General features: G+C 38.0%; 1 protein-coding gene across 1 annotated transcript in view; it reads left to right on the forward strand.

The window, feature by feature from the left end:
- Positions 1-11,135: 11,135 nt before the first annotated feature.
- Positions 11,136-25,525, forward strand: part of LOC124242973 (antigen WC1.1-like) — a 41,382-nt gene continuing 26,992 nt past the window's right edge. The window contains 5 exon segments of the mRNA XM_046668498.1: positions 11,136-11,172; positions 12,386-12,478; positions 12,555-12,869; positions 18,457-18,765; positions 18,853-19,170. Coding sequence (XP_046524454.1) covers positions 11,136-11,172; positions 12,386-12,478; positions 12,555-12,869; positions 18,457-18,765; positions 18,853-19,170 — 1,072 coding nt within the window.

Below are 25,525 nucleotides of genomic sequence, written 5' to 3' on the forward strand. Positions count from 1 at the left end.
TGGGGGAATGATCCCTGGGATTGTAAAGAGAACGCCTCTCTATTGGCCATTTGGTCTTGACCAAATGTGATCTTTAGTGACACTGAATGTTGAATTTTCTCCTGTGGGACTCTGTTTTTCAAGTTCAGCAGTGAGATGTTGCAGAGATAGAAAGTTTGTTTTCAGATTGACTGAGTCTGTGTTTCAGCCCCACAATACCTAAAAGCTCAGAAAATGTCTGATCACTTCCCAGTTTCTATGGATTATGGCCGAGGAACTTCCTCAGGGTGGGTCTCTATCTGTCCTTCCTGTACTCCATATCATCTCTGTCTCCACCAGTATTTTGGTATTTCTGCTCTTTTAGTCTATGGACTTGTGTGTGTGTGTGTACATATGTGTGTGTGTGTACATATGTGTGCATGTGAGAGAGAGAGAGGAAATGAGTGAACATAAGTTTGAAGAGTATGTAAAAGCTAAATGTGTGGGCATGCAAATGTCTGCCCAGTGGAAGTCAAATTTTTAGATATGCACTCATAGAACTTACACTCTCTAAGCCAGACTGCTGGGGTTGGTAGTGGTGGTAATGATGGGTGTGTCTGTGTATATGATGAAGGCAGATATGGAAACCTTCCTGCATATAAAGAAAGCCCTCCTAATGTAAACTATAATTATACTCTCAGATAACCCTGCACCTGCAGTCTAGGCCTGACTTTGACTTTCTTCTTCTTCCCCACAAACCCACAGCTCAGACATTTTTCTGCTTTACTGTAGTATTTTCCCAGCATTGGGTTCTTGGCAGAAATTTGCCTTCCTGCCTGTGGTGTTTTCCCTTCCTACCTCTTGGGTTGACTGGTGGTTCTCCAACCCCACCATGCAGCACAGAAAAAACTGATGCCAGATATCAGTGCTCATAGATGGACTTATATTAGAGCACTGAGGGCAGAAGAGGGATCTGCCTTAGAGACTTCAGGATGTTCCTCTCTTGGTCACTTTTTCCCTGCCCCACTGGGGTACTAGAACTTGTTCCATGACATCTTAAAGGATCTGCTATTTAGGAAGAACCTGTGCTTATGAATATCCTTATGGTGAATTTTCTCCCTTGTAGTTCTCTCAGATCCTACATGAAATCTAGTCTCCACTGGGCCCCTGACTCAGGAGAGTCCAAGATATCAGTGTTTGAGCTCCTGAAATGAGAATGATGTAGCCACATGCGTGGAAAGTCAACTGTTTTAGATATGGGCCTTTGTCCTATGGTTTGTCCAGAACACGTCAGAGTCATGCTTTAGCAATGCTCCTCATCTCTCTATCCCTTCCTTAACCCATGTTTCCTCCTTATTTCAAGCCCCTCCAGTCAGAAGTCTCTGTCTCTCTTCTTTGGGAAATTCTACTCCTCCGAACAGGAGCAAGAAGTTCTGCTCCTCACTCCCTTGTTGTACTTCTTGGGACTTTTCCATTCCTTGGGTTCTGGCCATAAGCTAATTATGGTTGTCCTTTTTCAGGCTTTTCAGGCTTTGCAGGCTTTTCAGGGTAGACGTGGACTCTTGAAAAAAAATACAGTCATGCATCACTTAATGGTGGGAATACATTCTGAGACATGTGTCGTTAGGCAATTTCATTGTTGTATAAACATCACAGAATGTACTTACACAAACCTAGATGATACAGCCTACCACATACCTAGACTATATGGTACTAATCTTTGGGACCGCCATCGTATGTGTGGTCCACTGTTGACGGAAACGCCATTATGCAGACACATGGCTATATAAAATTGGTACTCTGATTCCATTTTGGCCTCTCCATTAATGCTATGAGAACAATGAATAAGTTTCTCATTAGGCCAAGAAGAAGTCTCACCTCACTCAGACAAGCATAATTTTTCCTCAGAGAGAAGTTTTTGTAGAATCATATTGTTAAAGCATGTGTTCACACACTAAAGCACTCAGTTCACATGAATTCATCCCGTCTACTTGTGAAATTTCAACGTTGGCATCATGGTGTCAAAGGGCGTTAAATATTTCCTGAGCCTGGCACATGCTACAGAGTCTTTACAGTAAAAGTCACGTTCCACCAACTCCCTTTAGAGTCTTTCTGTACACTAAATCTCTGCTTTAATTGAGGGCATTGGATCATAAAGTTCCTGGACACCATTTTATATCCACTTTCAAAATTAATGATAAATTTTAAATTTCTTTCTGACCTGTTAAAATATCTTCTATGTCATTTGTATGGTTGCCAGTATTTCACTCTATTATTGAATCACAACTTACTTATCTAAGACTATTTGTTGTATATTTATGTTTTCTTTTATGATGCTGTGATGAAGTTTTTACAAATACATACATTGACCAAACACACTGACATAATAGAAAAGCCATTATTATTTTTTCAAGATAACCATTCTGAAGGCCTCTGATATATATTGCCCATCAGAATAGCTTTAATATTCAATAGCTTTAATTCAATAGCTTTAATTCTCTAAAACATTAACTGAGTATTATTTTTTTCATAACCTTGCCACAAGTGTATTATATCATGTTTTTTATCCATATTGACCCTATATATACAAATATTATCTTCTTTCTCATATTGCAGTCCTAAGATATCTGTTGTGACAATTTTTATTTTTTCTCCTGTTTTTCATTTTCTTATTTATTTATAGGAATTCTTTATAAGCTAACATCATTTACTGTTTGTCTTACTATTACTTACTCTTAGTATTAATGTCTATTTTGTAAATATGTTCCCCAATTTTTTGCATATTAATGTTTTTAGGGGTGTGTATGTGGTGGGGGGGTTATGTGACCAAATCTTCAATGCGTTACCTTTATGATTTCTGCCTTTAATGTGATGCTTCAAATGCCATTCTTCATCCCCAAATTACTTTTAATCACTTTATTTAATAATTTTATTTAGGGGGCCGGCCCCGTGGCAGAGTGGTTAAGTTCACGTGCTCTGCTTCAGTGGCCCAGGGTTTCACCAGTTCCAATCCTGAGCGTGAACATGGCACCACTCGTCAAGCCATGCTGAGGCGGCATCCCACATGCCACAACTAGAAGGACCCACAACTAAAATGTACACAACTATGTACCGGGGGCCTTTGGGAGAAACAGGAAAAATAAAATAAATAAAAATCTAAAAATAGTAATAATTTTATTTAATTTAATAATTTTATAGTTTCACTGAAGAGCATCTAAAACCTTATTGTATCTGAATTTATTTTGCTGTGTGTGATGGTGTTATGCCATTTGCACAAGATAGGAATTACACTTTAGATGGGTGAGACACTTTAGATACATGATAGTTCCATCACAAAATAAAATACAGCGGTGTGATATGGGCTTTATTCTGTGATACTATAAGGAGAGGTATATTCAATTGCTTAACAACCTGGCTAAAAGATGCCAGCCTGCATTCCAATTACAATTAAAGCAATCAGAAGGAGACTTCCCAGAAACTCACTACCATATCTATGCACCTATCAACAATTCTCCTCTGCTTCTTCAGTGGCTCCCATCTGAATCCAGTTCCTCCACTTGTGTACTAGATGCCGTCCCACCAACTCCCCTCAAGGGCATGCCTGAGGGAGTTCTCCCCCGTCTCTCACACCCCATCCATTCTTCACTTTCTACTGAATATCTACTAACATGCAAACATGTTGTTCTCTCTCCCATCTCAAAACAAATGAGCAAACTCTTGCTCCAATTTTCTCAACAGCTACTGCTCCTTATCTTTATCCCCTTTTACAGCAAACTCCTCCTGAGAGCCGTCTGCAATCACTCTCTGCAATTTCCCTCTGAATTATATCAGGTTTTTCTGCCCCCTCACTCTGCTGAAACTCCCCCCTGTAAAGCCCGTCAATGATCCCCACATCGCTAATTCAATGATCTGTTCTCAGTTGTTGTTGTTTCATTGGTTGGTTGGTTTTGATTGATATATCAGTAATATTTAGCAAAGTTGATGACTCCCTCCTTTCAGTATATTTCTTTATCTGACTTCTAAGACACAACACTCTTTTGGTTTTTATTCTACTTCACTGGTCACTCCTTCCTACTGTTGTTTGCTAAGTCAATCTCTTTTCCCAGAACTCTTAATTGTGGGGTGACCCAGGGACTCAATGCAGAGCCTCTTCTTTTTAATATCTCCAACCCACATTTGGTGATCACATTTAATCTCATGGTTACAAATATTTTTTATGTGCCATCAGCTCACAAATTTATATCTTGGGCCCAGCTCTCTCCCCACATACCCAAACTTGTATCTCCGTGTACTTGGCTTCTGCAGTTGGATATCTAATACACATCTCAAATTAACCCATCCAACTGAGCTCCTGATCCCCTCACCCCCGAAACAAACGTGTTCCATCCACAGCTCAGGCCAAAACCTTGCAGCCATCCCTGATTCTTCTTTTTCTCTCACATCTCCTACCGAGTCTGTCAGGAAGGTCTGTCACCTTTACAGCAAAATACTTCCAGGATCTGACATTCTTTTCATAGATTTTTCTATTTTATTAATCTTTTCAAAGAACCATCTTTGGACTTTGTGGTCTGCTCTATTTTATCAAACATTTTCTTCCCTTTTTATTGTTCCTTCTACTTTCCTTAGAAGTAGTCCCTTCTTTTCTCAATTTAAAGGAATCTTTATTTAATTAATTTTCATCTTTTTTATCTCTTATACTATAAGCACTTTAGCTATAAATTTCTCTCTAGGTACTGCTTTAGCTACATTTCAATGTTTAAAAAAGTGGAAATTTCATTTTCATTTTGAACCATTTTTACTTTATGATTTCTTCTTTGACCCTCAAACAATTTGCACATAGATTTTCTTTTTTTAATTTCCAAACATATAGGGGAATTTTTTTTTATCTTTTGGATTTATTTTTAACAATTTCATTTTGATCAGATTATGTGATCACTGTTGTACCAATTCTTTGACATTGCTTAAACTTATTCTATGGATGAGTACTAATCAATTTTTGTAAATGTTCCATTTATACTTGTTAGAAATGTGTACACTCTTTATTATGTGTATAAGATCTAATACCAGGTTAATAGATTAGGTCAAATCTTATAATTTTTGTTACTGTTTGTCTGCTTGACCTATCATTTATTGAGATAGATGTGATCTCCTTAGTTCCAACATCACTGAGTTATATATTTTGAGGCTTTTCATTGAAGACATATAGATTTTAAATTATTATATCTTCCTAGTGGATTAAAATATTTTTCATTACTGATTTATTTTCTGGTTCTTAATAATTCTTTGAATCTTAAAGTCTATTTTGTCTTCTATTAATATAAATATCACAGTTTTTATTTGTTTGTCTTTGCCCCATATATCTTATATGATTATTTGCAGATTTTCTGTATTCTAGTATTTTAGATATTTCTTACAAAGATTATTTGACTATTTTTTTTAAATATCTAATCTGATATCCTTTGTTTTTTAACTGACTATTATAACAGATTTATTTATTGTGGTTATTGATATATTTTGAGTTCTTTGCATCACTTGGAAATTCTCATCCATTATATTTTCAAATATAGCCCATTCCAACCTCTCTCTCTCTCTCTCACTGCTCTGCGCTCCCTCTCTTCTGGAACTTAATTACGCATATGTTATATCTTGTCATTTTATTTTCCATATTTCTTAACTTTCTTTTCGGTTTTTTTATTTCTTTGACTCTTTGTTCCACATTCGTGGTAATATGTGGGACTTACATTCCAGTCCATTTACTCTTTGTTCATGTGTATCTGGTCTGACGTATAACTCATCCAGTGAGTGTTTTATTTTAACTATTATACTCTTCATAATTAAAAGTTCTATTTGTTTTTCAAATGTATCTGCTCATTTCCAATAAACTCTTGTAGTTGCACATCTTCTTGATTTTATTCATTTTTAAAATATTTTATATATGGCTGTATGTTCTTTATATGATAAATCCATCGTCTGAGTTTGTTGGAAATCTAAAATTATTGTTTGGTTTCTATTGGTTCATTCATTTACTGTTCATCTATCCATCAAATATTTACTGAGTGTTGTGCGTCAGGAAAGTTTGTAGGTACTCATGATATAGCAGTGAACAAAATTTAAAGAAAAATCTCTACCTTTCTGGAGCAGATTCTGGAGGAGGATTGATAAGACACCAATATATGCAAGTAAATTTGATATTTTATCAGATGATTTGTTATGTGGAAAGAAAGAAAGAGAGGAAGAAGGGTGATGGGGTAAAAGATTATTAGGTAGACTAGTTTGCAATTTTATATGTATTGTTGGAAGAAAGCCTCTTTGAGACGGTGGCTTGCCTCCTCCTGTGCTAACTATTTGGTACTCATGAAGGTCTAAACTGGGGATGATTTCCTTAACAAGAGACTTGTTTCTGCTACTGCCAGTAGCCCAGGTGACCACCATAGCTCCTCACAACACATTTGAGCCCTTATATGGTCCTGATGTAAGGGGAGTCCTCATTACAGTTCCCACATTGCTCCTCAATACAGGCCCAAGGCATAATATCCTTAAAAGGGCTCCCATCCGAATTTTCCCAGAGCTAACCTGTTTCTCCTGCTTGTTTATATCTTATATATCAGACTGGTCTCATGGATTGTTCCTTGGTTGTTCTTTGAAGCATTTCCTCCACATACTGGAGGGTTCCCCCAGAGTACCTGGTACACTATATTGCTAGATATAATAGTCCTTCATTGCCCTCAAATAGGCACCAATGTTACAGCGGTAAACACAGTTCACAGTAAAGCTCATAGGCTAATGAGGGACCTGGACAACATTAGGCTAAGTGAAATAAGTCCGACAGAGAAAGACAAATACTATATGATATCACTTATATGTGGAATTTCAAAAAGCTGAATTCATAGAAACAGAGTAGAATGATGGTTACCAGGGTCTGGGGGCTGGTGGAAATGGGAAGGTGTTAGTCAAAGGGTACGAACTTCCAGTTAGAAGACAAATAAGTTCTGGGGATGTAGTGCATAGCATTACGATTATAGTTCACAAAACTGTTTTATACAGTTAAAAGTTGCTAAGAGAGGGGCTGGCCTGGTGGTGTGGTGGTTATGTTTGCACACTCTGCTTCTGTGACCTGGGGTTCATGGGTTCGGATCCAGGGCACAGACCTACACACCGCTCATCAAGCCATGCTGTCAGGGTGTCCCACATACAAAATAGAGGAAGATTGACACAGATATTAGTTCAGAGACAATCTTCCTTAAGCAAAAAGAGGAAGATTGGCAACAGATGTTAACTCAGGGCCAATCTTCCTCACCAGAAAAAAAAAAGTTGCTAAAGATAGTAAATCTTAAATGTCCTCACTGCAAAATAGAAATGATAACTATGTGAGGTGATGAAGGCATTAACTAACACTAATGTGGTAATCCTTTTGTAATACATAAGTGTAAGTGTATAAATCAACTCCTTGCACACCTTAAACCTACAAAATTTTGTATGTCAATTATATCCCAATAAAACTGGAAAGAAAAGTTAAGGCTACTTTAGGAACACAATATAAAGTCAAAGAATATACTTAGGAGTGGTCTAGGAAGGCTTCCTGAAAGAAATAAAATGTAAGGGGATACGATGTATTGTAGAATTCAAATTGTTTTAGATACAAAGCTAAACACCTATGCCTGTTATATCCATATAACAGAGGTCCCCGTATTCTTGTATGTGCACACACACATATGTTGATATATATCAAGCCCTCCATATCCTTATTTATTTTCTTCTATATTGGTCAAATGTTAACAAATAAGTATGTGAATAAATATATAAATGATTCATGGATATGGCAATGATTTTAAATGAACAGGCAACAAAAGCAAAAATAGACTAGTGGAGCAATATCAAACTAAAAAGCTTCTGCACAGCAAAGCAAACATCAGTCGTGTGAAAAAGCAACCGATGAAATGGGAGAAAATATCTTCAAACCATATATCTGATAAAAGGTTAATTTCCAAAATACGTAAGGAACTTCTACAAATCAAGAGCAAAAAAACTCCTAATAACCCACTTTAAAAATTGGCTAAGGACTTGAATAGACATTTCTCCAAAGAAGACATACAAATGGCCAACAGGTCTACAAAAAGATCAACATCACTAATCACAAGGGAAATATAAATCAAAATCATAATGAGATATCACCTCACGCCTGTTAGGATAGCTATTGTCAAAAAACCCAAAAATACATGTGTTAGCAAGGTTATAGGAAATTGGAACTCTTCTGGGTATTTATCCACATTAAGTGGGTAAATTGTATCTCAATAAAACTGTTACCAAAAATCTGTGATTTATAGCGATGCCTCTGTTTTCATCCTTGGTATTGTTAAGTTCATTTTTTCAATCTTCTTGATTAGTATTGCTTGTTGTTTATCAATTTTCAATGAACCACATTCAAAGGGGGTTTTCTGTATTTTCTCTATCTTATGTTTGCCTCCTTTTTCACTAATTTTTGTTTCCATCTTTATTAATTCCAGCGTTCTACTTCCTTTAGGCTTTATTTGCTCATCTCCTAGTTTCTTAAATGGAAGTTTGCACTTTTTTTTCCATTTTCAGTCTTTCCTCTTTTCTAAATCTACGTATAAAATTTCCATAGGCACTACTTTAGTTGCATTAGAGGAGTTTAGTTACATCATATTTTTATAATCATTATTTCACAATGTTTTCTAATTTTTTAAATTTATTTCTAGACCTATGTATTTTTTTGGAAGAGTGTTACTTAATTTCCCAAAATTTAGGGATTGCTAACTATATTTTCTTATTAATTGTTAATTTAATTTCACTGTGGTCAGAGAAAGCATTCTGTGTGAATTCAATTATCTGAAAGTTTTTGTCCTATCATTTGGTAATTTTTGATAAATCTTCCATGTGCGTTTACAATAATATGAATGCTTTCATCGTTGGGTGCATGTTATAAATACATTATTTAGTTAAATGTGTTGATCATGTTGTTTTACATCTCCTATATTCTTCCTTCTTTATTGTCTACTTGGTCTAGCTGCTATGAAAAAGTTATGTTAAAGTTCCCCCATTTTGATTGTGAATTTGCTTATTTCTTCTTTTCATTCTATAACGTATTACTATATACTTCAAAGCTATGTTTTAACATCTTTCTTGGATTTTAATATCTATAACATCTTTATTAAGGGCTTATCCCATTATAATGGTGAAAATTCCCTCTTTAACTCAATTAGTGTATCTTGTCTTAAGGCTACTTTTTGTGATATTGAAACAGCTACTCCAGTTTTCTTACGTTAGTGTTTACATAGTACATACTTTTTTTGCATCATTTTACTTTCAACCTTTCTGTGCCTTCATATATAAGGTGAATATCTTGCAAGTAGCACTTACTTGAATGTTGCTGTTGTATCTAGATTGGCTTTTACTTGAAGCATCTAATCCATTTATTTTTAAATGCAATTGCTCATATCACTTGGGTAGTATCTACCATTTGCTTTTAATTGACCCACCTGCTTTATATTCCTTTTTATCTCCTATTTTGCATTAAACAAATGTTATTGTTCCATATTTTCCTCTTTTCCTTTGATTCAGCAGCTTTACTAGGTGTGGAGGTTTTCATGTCTTTCTGGGAATCTCTGAGCTTCTTGAATATGTGAGTTATACATTTCATCCATTTTTTTTAATTCTCAAAATATTATCTCTTCAAATACTGCTTCTGCTGCTCTCTCTCTGTCTCTTCACTGCTTTTTCTCTTCTCTTCTCTCTAGAACTCCCCTAAGTCACTAACTCCGTCTTGAAAAAACTACCTAAAATTCTTTTCAACCAATTCATTCAATTCTTAACTATAGACTTTTATTGTCAGTTGGTAACTTTTACTTTGGTATTTTTAATATATTTACAATTACTTGTTAATTGTTTTTTATCTTTTCACCAGTTGTTCTCTCCTTTCCTCTTTTTTCCTAAATATGTTGATCATGGTTAAAATTATTATCTGCTAACTCCAACATTTTTATCGTGTGTATTTCTGCCTTCTCTTATCTTCCTTTTTTTCACTTTAATTTGTCATGTGATTCCCATCTTTTTACATGCCATGTAACTTTTTACTGAATGCTAAAAATTGGGTATGAAAAAGTAAGATACTGCAGATATATTTTCTAACACCAGAAAGGATTCATCTTTTGCTCTGCTTGGCAGGTGGAGGAGGAGGTACTGATAAACCAAGTGTCTAAAGACAACCCAGAACTGAGCTGGAACAAGTCTGGGTTGCAGTTCTGGTAACACTGAGTCTACCTCTGCTTTTCCTCTGTTCCCGTGGTGTGGGCTTTCAGGGATTTCAGTTGAGAGCCTGTGAAGAATAATGCTGCAATGTTTTGGTAGCTCAGCACCCAAGAGAATGAGGGAATATCCACTCTGCTTTCCAAGATTTTTGACATAGTTCTTTAGCCTCCTGCCCTCCACAGATTTTATACTGGGCAAATATTTGAGAAGAAAGCCTGTTATGTGGGAGTGGCCCTCAAGTCTCCAATTCTGTCACTGTAACACCAAGTAACCCCTAAAGTTATGCTGCCTTCTCTGTCCCAGCAGTAGTCCTCTGCCTTACCGAAGCCCAGATCCTGAGCCATTAACTCATACACTAAATTGGGACATTCCCTTAGAGAAAAAGAAGCTGGAGACCTTTGGTTAACAATGAAATTATCTCCACTCTTCGGAATTTTAGCATATAGTAGTCGCACCTTATCTGCAGGGAATGTGTTCCAAGACCCCCAGTGAATGCCTGAAACCACAGATACCACCGAACCCTATAGGTAGTATGTTTTTTCCTATTCATACATACCTATGATAAAGCTCAACTTATAAATTAGGCATAGTAATAGATTAACAACAATAACAAATAATAATATAGAACAATTATTACAATAGACTGTAATAAAAGTTACCATAGATCTTAGCAACCTCAGCATGATCTCTTTCCTTTCCTTATTAAGTGGAGAACTTTCACCTTTTCACTTAAAAGAAGCACTTTATGGCTTCTCCTTGGCATATCCAAATTGCCAGCATCATTACTCTTGCACTTTGGGGCCCTTATTAAGAAAAATGAAGGTTACTTGAACACAAGCACCGAGGTACTGCAACAGTTGATCTGATAACCAAAAGGGCTACTAAGTGACTAATGGGTGGGTAACATAAGCATGGATACCCTGGACAAAGGGATGATTCATGTCATGGGTAGGATGGAGCTGGCTGGAGGGCTCGAGATTTCATCATGATACTCAGAATTGTGTGCAATTTAAAACTTATGAGTTGTTTATTTCTGGAATCTCCCATTTAATATTTTCAGACTAGAGTTGACTGCAGGTAACGGAAATCATGGAAAATGAAACCAAAGATAAGGACAGACTGCTGTATTTAGTCCATGTTGTATCCACAAAAATCTAAAATCTTTACTTTTTTTTTCTATTTTCCAGCTTTTTTAGTTGTACACAGTAGGACCATTGGCCTGCTGTGAATTCCTCCATTCTTCTTGGAAGCAGAATTTCTAGGTTTTATTTTCTACTTCATCATTTACTTAAAGGGCAATCTTGATAGACATTAGTTAACCTCCCTTTACGTCACTTTACTCATCAGTAAAAAGGAGAGAATAATAATACAGTGAGTCCATCAAAATTGTCTATTCAAGTGCTTTCAGAGCAGGACTATAATCTATTTCTGCTCTGTGTGGGGTTAGCAATACATGATATTTTTTCCCCAGAAAACAAATAAGTCCAAATTTTGAATCATTGCAATTCCTGACATGAAGTCTAAGTAGCAATTAGATTTGTTTGGGAGAAGGAACAATATTCTCTGATTCCCAGTGGAGTCTGGCCAATGTCAATCCAGATCATCTGACATCATCTTTCATGTGAGGTTGCCCAGTCTACTTGAAGAGGAATACCGTTTTCGAAATTAAGTATCCAGATCTGGAGTCTGAAGCCTAGAATCATAAGTGAAATATTCTCGGGCAAACTGTGGCCTGTCTTATGATCCACTGATTTTTCAGGTCTGAATGACTATAAGAAAAAGAACAATTCTGATTGGTATAGAATTCATAACTGCTACCTAAAGCTTCTGATGAGCTTAGCCCTGTTCTTCACTTCATTCCCTTTAATCTAATCCTTCTAACTCTCAGGTCGATGGCACCGAAATGTGTGTGGTTCCTCAGAAATCCATCCAGCTGCTAGCCCATTACAGTGACTCTGAACTCGTCTACCTGCTCAGAGTAAAGATTCTAACATTTCCTGTATATCTCTCTCAGATGCTATGCAGAACTCTACAAATCAAAAGGTTACCTCTGATAGGACCTACGTAACACCTTCTATCTCAGACTACTCACTAGATTATTTTCAACTTAATTTTTCCTGTTCTTTCCCATTTTTCAACCCTATGACTCTCTGATCGCTAGGAAACCAGATCCAGATGCTGCCCAGGGGCAACAATTCCATATCTGGCCCAGCAGGCTCTGCAGCCTCAGAGGAGAGCACTGCTCACTGCTCAGGTGAGGGGGTCCTGTAGACAGAAAACCCTTCTCATTCACTGTTAAATGTCCCTTTGGCATGACTCTCTCTCCTCAGACAGCAGACAGCTCTGCCTGGTGAACGGGGGAAGTCACTGTGCCGGCAGAGTGGAGATCCTTCACCAGGGCTCCTGGGGCACCATCTGTGATGACAGCTGGGACCTGAGTGATGCCCAAGTGGTATGCAGACAGCTGGGCTGTGGAGAGGCCTTCGATGCCACCATCTCTGCTTACTTTGGGGCGGGATCAGGCCCCATCTGGCTGGACGACCTGAAATGCACAGGAAAGGAGTCCCATGTGTGGAAGTGCCCTTCCAGAGGCTGGGGACAGCAGAATTGCAACCACCAGGAGGATGCAGGGGTCATCTGCTCAGGTAAGGTCAGTGCATTGTCCTGTGGCTGAAAGAATGGAAAGTTCCAAGGAAGCTGGTGTCTGAATACTGGGACAATAGAAAATGGAGGGGCTAGAGAGGCCTGAGACATCTACCCAACAACCCTGAGTACACAAAGCATCTGTGAATGATGGGCTTCATTTACTCTCTTCTTATAAGTCTCAACTGCCATTCTTGTCTTCTCCAGAGGCCTTACCTGACAAAATACTTTATTCTCTTATCCCAATTAAAATTCATCTTCATAATTTTTTTTATAATTTACTTTTTGTAAGAGTGAAACATTTGCAAATCACCACACGTACTCCCTTTGTACAGTGAGCCTATTAGAGAGAGGGACAAGAATGAGGATGTACTTTCCTCAGTTGGATTGTTTTTGTACGCATAGCGTGAGACACTGTTTTGCACTAGGTTAGTAGAAGTAGAGGCATAGGGGATATCATTAAACAAATCAGAGAGGAATTTATGGATTTATGGCAAATTGCAAATCTCCTTTGCAAATTTAAACTTAAATATTCATACCTCTTTGGCCAGTAGGACCAGAGAACTGTGGATGAAATGCTCTGAGTCACAGGTTCTCCTTCCATTGTCACTAGAAAAGGTTCTTTCTCCATTTTTTCTTTTAAAACATCTGTATAGACTCAGATTTTGGAGGGATACTTAGCCATGCACTGGCAAGTCAGTGGTGGAGGCAATAAAACATTAATTTTTGTGTTTTATGGTAAGAGATTATATAGTTTATACCTGATGGCTTAAATGATATGAGAATTGTATTTGGGGGTTTATTTCATAAGAATGGGAGTAAGGGAGTAAACACAATTTTTGAAGAAGGTAGAAAGGCTTATAGTAGCTGAGCAGGAGGGGAATGTCAATAGGAGCTGACAAAGGGCACATAGGGGTCTCTCTGAACAGCACTGAGGATCCAAGTGTGATGTGGAGAATGCTACATGTGCCTAAGGACACGGGATATTTATACAGCAAGAGCCCAGACAAGGATATATCTGACCACAGTTTTCATTTTGCCTTGGGTAGCATTGATTCATATAAATCAACACCCTATGCAGAGGCAGTTTCCCTTTCTATGTGCTATCCAGGCCTCTCATAAACTCCTCAGAAGGCTTAAAACTGTCTACTTGTTTTCTCCTCCACTAGGAGAAGGCTTTAGGTTAAAGCCCTACAAATATAAGAACATTGTTTTATTGTGATTTACACTCCCAGCATCTACCAATGTTCCTGGAATATGGCAAACTCTAAAAAGATGTTTGTATTTTGAATAAAACGACATGAAAATGGACTCTCACTGTTGCCTTTGAATACCTTTTTCCTATCTAAATAACAGACCTGTGCACAGAGTTTAGCTATGCCTCCTTTGAAGCCTCTCCTCTCTCTCCATTATCATCATTTCCCAAACAGAGGCTCAATTTTTGCCTATTTCTGGGCCTCCAGTGACCCACTCTCCTTGCCCTTTGCTGCACCTCAACAGAAAGGTCATGCTGACCACCTCTAGCTTTCAAGGCTGAGTGGTCAGCCCAAGGTAGAGAGCAAGTTTGGTCTTCAAGGAAAATTTTGATCTTTTTGTATCTCTGAGTGGCCAAATACCACATCCAATGGAGACAGTTCCCCTATCTCAGGCAACACTGTGTTCTGTTCCACCCAGAATAGTAGAGCCTGGAGTGATGGATAAGAGCCAAAAGGATACAGAGGCAGGTGAGGCTGATGGTCAGAGGCCCTGAGAGTTCATTTGGATGCAGATAATTAACAGCTATAGGCAGGATAGAGAAGGCAGTCTTGGTCTGAGAGGAAGAATATACATGGTATCCAGATGAAAGATGATGAAAACCAACCTGTTCAACCTGTTCAGCCTTGCTGTCTTTCTTCTTGAGATAAAATTGAGCCCCAAAGCTATAACAATGAGAGGGGACATTTCTTCTGGCCAAAAGAGCCCTGAGCAGAAGCTGAGATGTAGAAAATGGAGGATCTCCCAGGCTCAGGCACGGGTGCAATAAGAGTAGTTTCCTGAAGACCTGGCCCCCTGAGATCCCTCCAATGACTCAGGTTGACGTCTTTCTTACAAATGGGCTGAATTTGGAAAATGGAGGCCACCTATGTGAGAGAAGAATAGAGGTGACGTACCAAGGAGAGTGGGCCATGATATATGCTTAACACATGACCTGAAGGAAGATGAGATGTTGTGCAGTAACCTGGGACGTGGAGCTGTCATTGAGAACAGGAAACAGGACAGAAGAGGCTTTCTGGAAGCCAACAGTATTCTCTAACTCTGTAACCTCGAACAACTCACTCTTGTGACAGAACCTCCCCAGGTCTGTCTGCTCTGGCCCAAAATAAGAACACAGTACTTGAGCATCCACAATATTAATTACACCCTTTAAAGCTTGTTGATCTTTAATCTTAGCATTGAAAGAGGCCATATTTTGCTTGGTGTGGGCCTGGGTGCCTTCTTTCTTTTTGATCAAAATAACAGTGTGTATCTCTTCATATTTATGGCCCAATATGTGAACCTAGTTCTCTACAGTGTAAGACATGGATTCCAAATTTTAGGGATTTTTGTTACTTTCCATTTTTGTTATGTTGATCCTTCGGGGCTTCTGTGGCATTAGGTTAAATTTATTAATTCTAAATTCGGTAGTCCTTGGTAAAACTGCTTTTTCTCTGCCACCTCTTCTGCTTAGGCAGAATTTCAGAAATGTGCCCTGACTTTTTTCAGGTCAGGTCAAGAGGACTGATTTCCATTAAAAGGACAAAGAGCTGGACAGGAGCTATCAGTGTAAGCACAGTCTTCACCCTAAAAATTTCACTCCCTCCTTTCAGATGAACCAGTCAGGAGTTCAGCTAGGAGCTCCATGTCAGTTGGGCTCTTCCTCAGCCCTCATTTGTACAGAAACTTCGTTTACTTTCCAATAAAAAGAGAAATGGCACCAAACAAGTGGATGTTATCTGCTTTAAGCCCAAATTCTATTTTAACTCAGACAACAACTGTGGAATTATCGGATTATTAAAACTTCACTTTTCACTAACGATACCAGTCTTGCACAGATATTAATATGTCCTTACCAAATCATAAACCAATGAAAGGATTTCCGGATCATAGTCAATATGGAAATGTGGGGTCATGTTACATGACACGCTGAAAAAATTTGTGTTGATGGGAAAGCCCTAGAATGAATCTTCTTTACAATCAACTTTATTTTTCAAAAGATATGTGTAAGTTATTTTTTTCTCTCGGTGTCTTACACTTCACTTCTGATGTGTATATATTTAATTACTATAAAATTTATTTTAGAGATTGATAGCAAGTAGGGTTTTTATGTTATTATTTTTAAATCTATCCCTAAGTTTTTCAACACTATTTATTGAATAATTTATCTTCTCTAATGATTTAAAATATTAACTTTTTCAAATACCAGATTTCTATATGTGTGTATATGTGTGTGTGTCTCTGAGTCTATTAGATATTTATATTCTGCTCCATTACACTGTAGTCTATCGTTACACACGAACATAGTTGGTTTTAATATTTTTAATATCTTATCCCCTCATATCAGCCTTCTGTTTCGTAAATTCCCTTGCAATTTTTACATATTCTTCCATGTGAATTTTTAAATCAAGTAGAAAATGAAAAAGAATTAATAGTAATTTGCATTAGAAGGCTCTATACTGATGTGTACAAGACCTTATTGATTGTTCAGCATATATTTCAGTATCTAATAGTGTCAGGCTAAGTAAAATAGCATACAAGAAGTATTTCTTTCTTGTTCTTTCTAAGTTTGTGATCTCATGGGATTAATGTAGAAACTAACAACTTATTATGTAAAAAGTGATTATGAGTAGCCTATGACCAACCTCCCAACCAGAGCAGACTAGGAGTCCTAACCTGAGTCTCTCTGGAGAGATGGAAATGAAGAAATGAAGGACAAGCAGATCATCTTCTCTCTCACCGTTCATTCTTGTATAAGAGGTCAAGCTGATCCTTCAATTCTTTAAATCCTGTGGTGTCGTTCCTGTTCTTTCCTGCTCTCTGTAGCAGATTTTTATTTTTTTAGAACATTCTTTCTGAAAATCTATCATACCTGCCTCAAAGTGCGCATACTTATGCAATCAGAGTCCTTTACCAGAAAAAATTCTACCACTTACATAAATAATCATGAGCACACTCAAAAACCAGGCAAGTGTCTAAAAAATTGTTCCTTATGATTTGGAGAGGGGAGGTTCATTGAATTATCTTTCCTCTATGCAAAATATGGTCCCTGGATGACCAAATCATGATCATGAGTCTCTCCCTTGGTCTCCTTCCTTCAGTCATACCTCATACCGTCCCGACTTAGTCTACCACACATCCCACCCACACTCCACTTCCACAAAAGTTGCTTCCCTTTTTCATTCTCCCTTCCGTCCATTTGTAGCTCTTAAGATTGTTTTTTCTTGTTTGCAGTGGGAGAAATGGAGAGTAGCAGAGTTAGGAGGTGGAAGGGAGAAACCCAGGGTAATAAAGTGTGTCCACTTATCTGTGGACAGCTTCTTTCACAATCAGCCCAACTAAGAAATTCTTGTAATTTTTCACCTTCAAAACTTATCAGAAAAATAAAATGTGAAACCTTTTTTTGTTCCACAAATACTGGATACTGGCCATGTTTTCCTCTTTTTTTTTTCTTTTTTTTCTTTTAATTTTCTTGTTGGATAAGCCAGACAGAGAAACACAAATACTGCATGATTTCACTCATATGTGGGAGATAACTAATACATGGATAAAGACAACAGATTAGTGGTTACCAGAGAGGAAAGGTGGGGCAGGGGTGATGGGCGAAAGGGATAAAGGGGCACATATGTATGGTGATGGATAAAAATTAGACTACTGGGGATGAGCACTATGAAGTGTACCCAGGAACTGATAAATAATAATGTACACTGGAAATTACACAATGTTATAAACTATTATAATCCTAATAAAATTACTTGGAAAAAAATAAATAAATAAATGTGAAATCTTAAAGGCGAACTAGTTATAATATCTATACTTCCTCCCTTGAGTCTGTCTACAGTTTGGCATGCACTCATGATTTTCCCCTATCCTCAGTCACTTGAGGATTGGCCCCTGAAAGAGAGCTGGCCAGAAATCTATCCCAAGAAATCTCAGGATGGTCCTCTAAACTGGTCTGACTGATAGGCCTTTAATCTCTTGAATCCCTTGATTCTTTTTTAACTCTGGATTAGTTCAGCTCTTCATATCTCTGCATCCAAGTTCGAATTCCCACTACAGTGCACTTTCGTTGGGTCTTGGAGTTTCAAAACCCCTAAATAAGGACTTCAGATTTCTAACCAACTTCAAGGTATATGTTCCTGGGATTTAGCCATTCCAAAATGACCTTGCAAATCCTTCTGGAATTCTCATCAGAAACTCGCTCATGAAAATGCAATTCTGACACTAACTGTAAAGTTCTCTCACCATGCCCCACCCCTGAAAAAGAAAAGCTTTCAAACATTTCCTGTGAAATGTTGTTTCCAATTGCTGAGCCAAAATCATGAACACTCACTGGGTTTGTTTGTTTTCTCTTAGGATTTGTGCATCTGGTTGGAGGGGATGGACCCTGCTCAGGGCAAGTAGAAGTGCATTCTGGGAGAGACTGGACTCCAGTGTCTGATGGGAACTTCACACTCCCCACTGCCCAGGTCATCTGTGAGGAGCTGGGGTGTGGCAAGGCTGTGTCTGTCCTGGGGGATGTGCCCTTCAGAGAGTCAGATGGACGAGTCTGGGCTGAAGAGTTCTGGTGTGAGGGGCAGGAGCCTGAGCTCTGGTTCTGCCCCAGAGTGCCCTGTCCAGGAGGCTCTTGCCACCACAGTGGGGCTGTTCAAGTTGTCTGTTCAGGTGAGATGCAGAGCAGAACTTGAACCTCCCTGCATACCGTGCTAAGGAAAACTGGGATGTGGCTGAAATCCTATTTTCTCCCATCAGAGTACACAGAAGTCCGGCTCATGAAAAATGGCACCTCTCAGTGTGAGGGACAAGTGGAGATGAATATTTCTGGAGAATGGAGAACGCTCTGTGCCTCCCACTGGAGCATGGCCAATGCCAATGTTGTCTGTCATCAGCTCAGCTGTGGAGTCGCCATCTCTACCCCAAAAGAAACATACTTTGTGGAAGGAGGTGACCAGGTCTGGGAAGCCCAATTTCACTGCTCAGGGGCTGAGTCCTTCCTGTGGAATTGCCCTGTGACTGCCCTGGGCATTCCTGACTGTACCCATGGAAACACAGCCTCTGTGATCTGCTCAGGTAAGAGAGAGGGAGGGGCTAACTGGTACTTAGGATGCTCCTTGAGTGAAATGTCTCTAAGAGCAGAAAGTGTGGAAAAACTGGCTTCAAAAGAAAGATATTTCATGGTGAGATATGGTTCTTCTCATTGTTCATTCGTTTTTCAGGTCAAGGCAAGAAGTGTTAAGAGGAATAAGATTTTTTAATAAACATTTTTACTTAAGCATAGTCATAGAGAACAATGTATAAGCAATAAGTGTATATCTTAGTCATGGCCCAACTCAGATCAATAAAGAGAGCATTAACAGCACTCCAGAAGTCATCATTACATCCCACTAATCATTATACCCTCCCTCCTCTCCAAAGAAAACAACTTTCCTAACTTCTACTGCCATAGAATATTTTTATCGATTTTTGAACTTTATATAAAATTATGTAGCATGTTTTCTTTTCTGTCTAACTTCCTTAACTCTACATTATGTTTGGGATTCCTTCATGTTGCTGTTTATAGCAACACTTGACTCATTTTATTGCTGTAGAATATTCCGTTGAATGATCACATGACCATGTATTGATCTATTCAACTGATGGTAGAAATGTGAGTTGTTTCCAGCTCTTGAATATTACAAATACAATGCTATAAATTACCATGACAGGGATTTTTGGTGCAAATATGTATTGTTTATTTTATGTGTTTAACCCTTTGTGTTTTATTTTTACTCTCTTAATAGTATAGTATTCTTTGATGAACCAAATTCTTAATCTTAATAAAGTATAACTTATCAATCTTTCCTGTACATTGAGTGTGTCTTACATCCTTTTGAAGAGAACTTTGCCTACCCCAAGATCATAAAAATATTTTATGAGAGTATCTTATAGAAGTTTAATAATTTTTCTTTTGCATATAAAATTGTACAGTCCTTCTGGGATTGATATCTGTGTGTGGTGTGAGATAAGGGTCAAGTTTCTTATTTTAATGTGGATATCCAATTGACTCAGAATCTTCTCCTGAAAAGACTCTCTACCCCACTGCAGTGCCACCTTTGTCATAAGCAGAGTGCATGTACATCTGAGTCTTTCTAGACTCTCTATTCTCTTCCATTGTATCATTTTTCTATCCTTGCACAAAACTACAGTTTCTTAATTATTGCAACTTTATAGTAAGTCTGGATAACTTTACTTTAAAGGAGCTACTTTACAGTAACTCCTCTAACTTTGTTGCTTTTCTTGCCAATTGTGTTGGTCATTCTTGGTCTTTGGCATTTTCATATAACTTTCAGAATCAGCTTGCAATTTTTCAGCAAAAAAAAATAACATAGCTGTATCTTGATTGAGGTTACATTTAATCCACGTATGAATTTGGAGATGAATCGACTTTGACAATATTGAGTCTCCCGATTCTTTTACCTGGTATATCCCTCCATTCATTTTAAGTCTTCAATTTCTCTCAGAGGTTTTGCACATCTTTTACTAGGTTTTCTCCTGGGCATTTTACGTTTTTAGTGAAGATGTCCTAGGAATGAATCCTCTCTGACTTATTTTCACCTTTTATTTTTAATTTTTTTTATTTTGACATTATTTGGTATTTACAGAAAAGTTTCAATAGTATAAAAATTCCCGGATAACCTTTATCCAGATTCTCCAATGTTAGTATTTTGCTGTAATCTCTGTCTGTCTCTCTTTCCTCCTGCCCCATTTCTCCCTGAATAGGTGAAATCTTTCTGAATTCGTAGCTAACATTTGTAGGTTGCTAATATGACGCCCCTTTACCCCTAAAATACTTGAAGGAATTTCCTTACATAACCACAGTACAATTACCAAATTTCAGAAATTAACATTGCTATAATATTATTTTCTAGTCCATAAGCTTTATTCCGATTTTATTAACTGATCCATGTACAGTATTCATGGCAAAAAAGAAATGCAAGGTAATGTGCTGCATTCTGTTTTCTCCATTTACTCTCCTTTAATGTGGAACACTTTCTGAATCTTGCTTTATTTAATAACACTGGCATTTGTAAAGAATACAAGCCAAGTATTATGCAGAATGTACCTCAATTTGAGCTGTGACAATACAGAAGAGAATTAAATACTGTGGGAGCACAGTAAATTGATATTGGGGTCTATCCCACATGAACACAAATTGGCTTTGACTTTTTTCCAAAGTAGAAATTGAAAAGAAAGCATTAGCCAGATCAATCACAAAACATCAATCTTCCTTAACTGTTGCACAGTTTGAGCTGTTCATATTATATTGGATACAGCTGTTGCTACAGGGAGCACTACTTTAAGATTTCTGTAATCTACTGTTAGTCTGCAGGATTCATTGGTTTTTCCCACCGGTCATATTGGAGAGATCCTTAAATAAGGCCTACATTCTTGATGTCCCCAAGGTATCTTATGCTATTTTGAATTAGTCACTTGAGTGGGTTTAGGTAATTCTAAGGTTCCCACTTAGCAGCCCCAATTAGAACAGAATGAAAAGCATAACATCACTTTTCCCAATGGTTTGAGTAAGGGAAGAGTCCTCAATTCAGACATCACATCCATTCCTATAATACATTCAAGCAAGGGCAAGGCAAAAACATACATTATTTTTATTTATAAATTTTTACTTTTAGCCATACTTTTACCTGCAAGCTTTCTACAATTATATCACCATATCCTCCTAAATTAATTATATTGCTTTTTCATTTACCATTGTCAGGTTTAGGTATAGACAGTACATTGAGCACCAAAAATCACAATATTATTCCTCACTGCCCTCAAGCCATTTTCCCCTACCAATTGGAATAACTTCCTATCCCCTGATGGTGGCTGTGCCCTGGCCCACCTGTCATTCAGAGTCATAATCCTCTCTTTTACCTTGCATCATTTTAACCTGCACTGGCTCTGACAGATCCATAGATTCCTCTTTTGTGTAATCAGTGAATAGTTTAAATTCATCAAGCCTGGGAGTAACCAAATGAATTTGCCCTGGTCTTTTTACAGTTTGAGGAGTTTGGGGACAGCTAGACCACCTAATCTCTTATGGTGATTCATAAAATTTTGGTGGCTACTCCATCTGTCTCCTCCTGTTTCATTCCATTTTTAATCATCCAGCTGAACACTTCCACCCAGTTTAATTGCCCCAACGTGTTTTTATAACCTATTGTTTCCTTTCTTTGAAAAATTCTAATCATTTTCCCATTGTTTAGCACCATTTGCAGTTGTTGGGCAAGAAGATCCACAACAGTTACCCTGATATCATCTCATCTCCCAAATAACAGCCAGATAGGGAGCCCAAGCAGCAAAAGCCCCTTTTATCACAGGGTCAAAAGCATAGGATCAGGAAAATTTTAGTATCATCATATAACCAATGCAAACATGCTTGCATTCTCAATATTTCAGCACCCTCAGAGGGAGGATTCCACTTAAGAGTGGAGCTGGACAATTCTCTTATGCAGGGCATAAGTCATGCACACCTGCCTTCATATAACTCATCGGCTTGAGAGCTTGTCTCTCCATCCACATTTCTGCAAAAGCTACAGCAAATTGAATGTCTTGCAGAAGACTGTATATGCCCTTCCACTCATCAGAATTTAGTACAAAGGAAATAGTTTTTTGATCTCCCACGCACAAAATCTAACAATAACGGTTTGGGGAAAAAATGTTTATACTATCCTCCAAAGTGTCTTAACCCTCTGACTTAATATCTCCATGTTTTAGGAGTTCCTGATTCTTTTCCCCTGCTTCATGTAAGGTCTTTTTAGTGATCTTCCACTGAATTGGGACCATATTCTGATTGTAGAAGATATCCATCCAACTCTTTTATGGTGTTATGGCCTTCCCCTTTACAGAGTAAATCACTAGCTATAACTCTGAGACTCTGGCAGCCTCAGACTGCTTCTCTTATTTTTATTTTCACTAAAACAGACCAAAGCAGCTAAGGTACCATGTTAACTCATTTCAATGAGGTAAGCATTTTTGGGTAGAAATTGACAAGCCAATTCTAAAATCTATGTAGAATGAAATGGGCAAAACAATTTTGAAGAAGGACAAATTTGGAAGCTACCTGATTTCAGGATTTAACTATAAAGTTGCAGTAACCAGGACAGTACAGTCTTGGAGTAAAGATAGATGCAACAGATCAATGCAACAGAATAGAGAGTTCAGAAATGGACCCAAATACCTGTATAGTAGGTTGACTGTATACAAAGATGCGATGACCTAATTTGTGTCCTCCTCCCTCACAAAATTCATGTGTTGAAGTCCTAATCTGCAGCACCTCAGAATATGACTGTATTTGGAGAAAGGGCTTCTAACGAGGTAATTAAGGTAAGTGAAACCATATGAATGGACCCTAATCAATATGACTGCTATCTTTATAAGAAGAGGAGGTTCAGACACAGACACACATGGGAAGAAGATCATATGAAGACACAGGGAGAAGATAGCCATCTACAAACCAAGGAGAGAGGCCTGGAACAGATCCTTGTCTTGGCCCCCATAAGAAATCAATCTTGCCAACACCTTGGTCTTGGACGTCTAGCTTCCAGAATTGTGAGAAAGTAAATTTCTGCTGTTTAAGCCACCCAGTTTGTGGCACTTTGTTATGGCAGCCCTAAAAAACTAATGCAGATGCCAAAATATTTCACTGGAGGAAGTATAGTCTTTTCAAAAAATGATGTTGGAATAAATAGATGTCTGAATGGGTGAAAAATAAACTGCAACCCTTTCTTCACACCATACCAAAAAATAAACTCAGAATTATTACCAACCTAAATGTAAAATTTTAAATTATTAAACTTCTAAATGAAAGCATAAGAGAAAATTTTCATGATCTTGGGTACACAAACATTTCCTAAGGCAGAAAAGGCATTAAGCATTTAAAAAATTGAGCGCTAGACTTCATCAAAATTTAAAACTTTTGGGGCTGGCCCATGCCCGAGTGGTTAAGTTAGCATGCTCCACTTTGGTGGCCCAGGGTTTCGCTGCTTTCGGATCCTGGGCGTGGACATGGCACCACTTATTAGGCCATGTTGAGGCACTGTCCCACATGCCACGACTAGAAGGACCCACAACTAAAATATACAACTATGTACTGGGGGGGTTGGGGGAGAAAAAGCAGGAAAAAAAAAAAGAAGAAGATTGGCAACAGTTGTTAGCTCAATTGCCAATCTTTTATTTTTCTTTTCTTTTTTTTTTTTTTGAAGGAAGACCAGCCCTGAGCTCACATCCATGCCCATCTTCCTCTACTTTATATGTGGGATGCCTACCACAGCATGGCTTGTCAAGTAGTGCCATGTCTGCACCCGGGAACCAATCTGGCAAACCCCGGGCCACCAAAGCAGAATGTGCACACTTAACAAGCGCACCACCAGGCAGGCCCCTTAATTGCCAATTTAAAAAAAAAAAATTTAACTTTTGCTCCTTGAAAGGCAACATTAAGAAATGAAAAGGTATTCCACTGATAGGGAAAAATTTGCAATATGTTTGTCTGACAAAATACACTCAGAATATGTAAAGAATTCTTACAGCTCAAAAACAAGACAAATATCCAGTTTAAAGATGGGAAAAGATTTGAAGAGATACATCCCAAAAGATGATATACAAATGGCCAATAAGCAAACTAAAAGATAGTTTCTGATAGCATCTTGTCATTTAATTCCACAAACATTTCCATCATGGTTGTTTACACTCCTCGTCAGGTAACGCCAATAGCTAGATGCCCTGTGAAAATCTTCCTAATGTCTCCTTTTCCTTCTTCATTTTCCATGAAATCTCTTTTACAAGAGTATTTTTTTAATGACAGGCTTTAGGTGAAAAATTGCAGAAATCCTTCAGAAAGGATATTTTGCTTCCTCTAGGCACCTGATTTACGGGTCACCTTATTTAAGAGGAGGTGAAGTGATTAGAAGCTGTGAGCAATAGTCTACTTTCAGTTCACTCTTCCTTCTGTGGTGCAAGGGTTCTGGTTAACAGGCTCCTCCTCCTTGGCTGACCCTGAACTACACTTTGTGTTTCCTGAGCCTGTGAGTCCAGCAAAGTCTCTGCTGAGCTTTTCAGCCTCAGCTATTACCTCTGAATTGACAAAGCCCTAAAGGGGAAAGTGGCTCACCTCCGCCCTTTACTTGTCTCTGAGATCTTGCCTCCAAAACTTCTCACTGCCATGGTAGCTCTACAACACTTTCAAACACTATTGATAGGTTCCTGCTTTTCTAAATTCACTCCTAGTGCAACGCTTAGCTTAAAACAGAAAATTTGGCATTGTCAGAAGCAGAACTCTCCATAAAGAAGGGGAACTCTAAAATTACGATAACATGACTACTATGTTACAGCTTTCATCTCAGACCCCACACTAGATTGTAATTTAGTTTGATTCAATTCCCTGTTC

This window comes from Equus quagga, chromosome 1 (assembly GCF_021613505.1).
Source record: "Equus quagga isolate Etosha38 chromosome 1, UCLA_HA_Equagga_1.0, whole genome shotgun sequence".
Taxonomy (NCBI): Eukaryota; Metazoa; Chordata; class Mammalia; order Perissodactyla; family Equidae; genus Equus; species Equus quagga.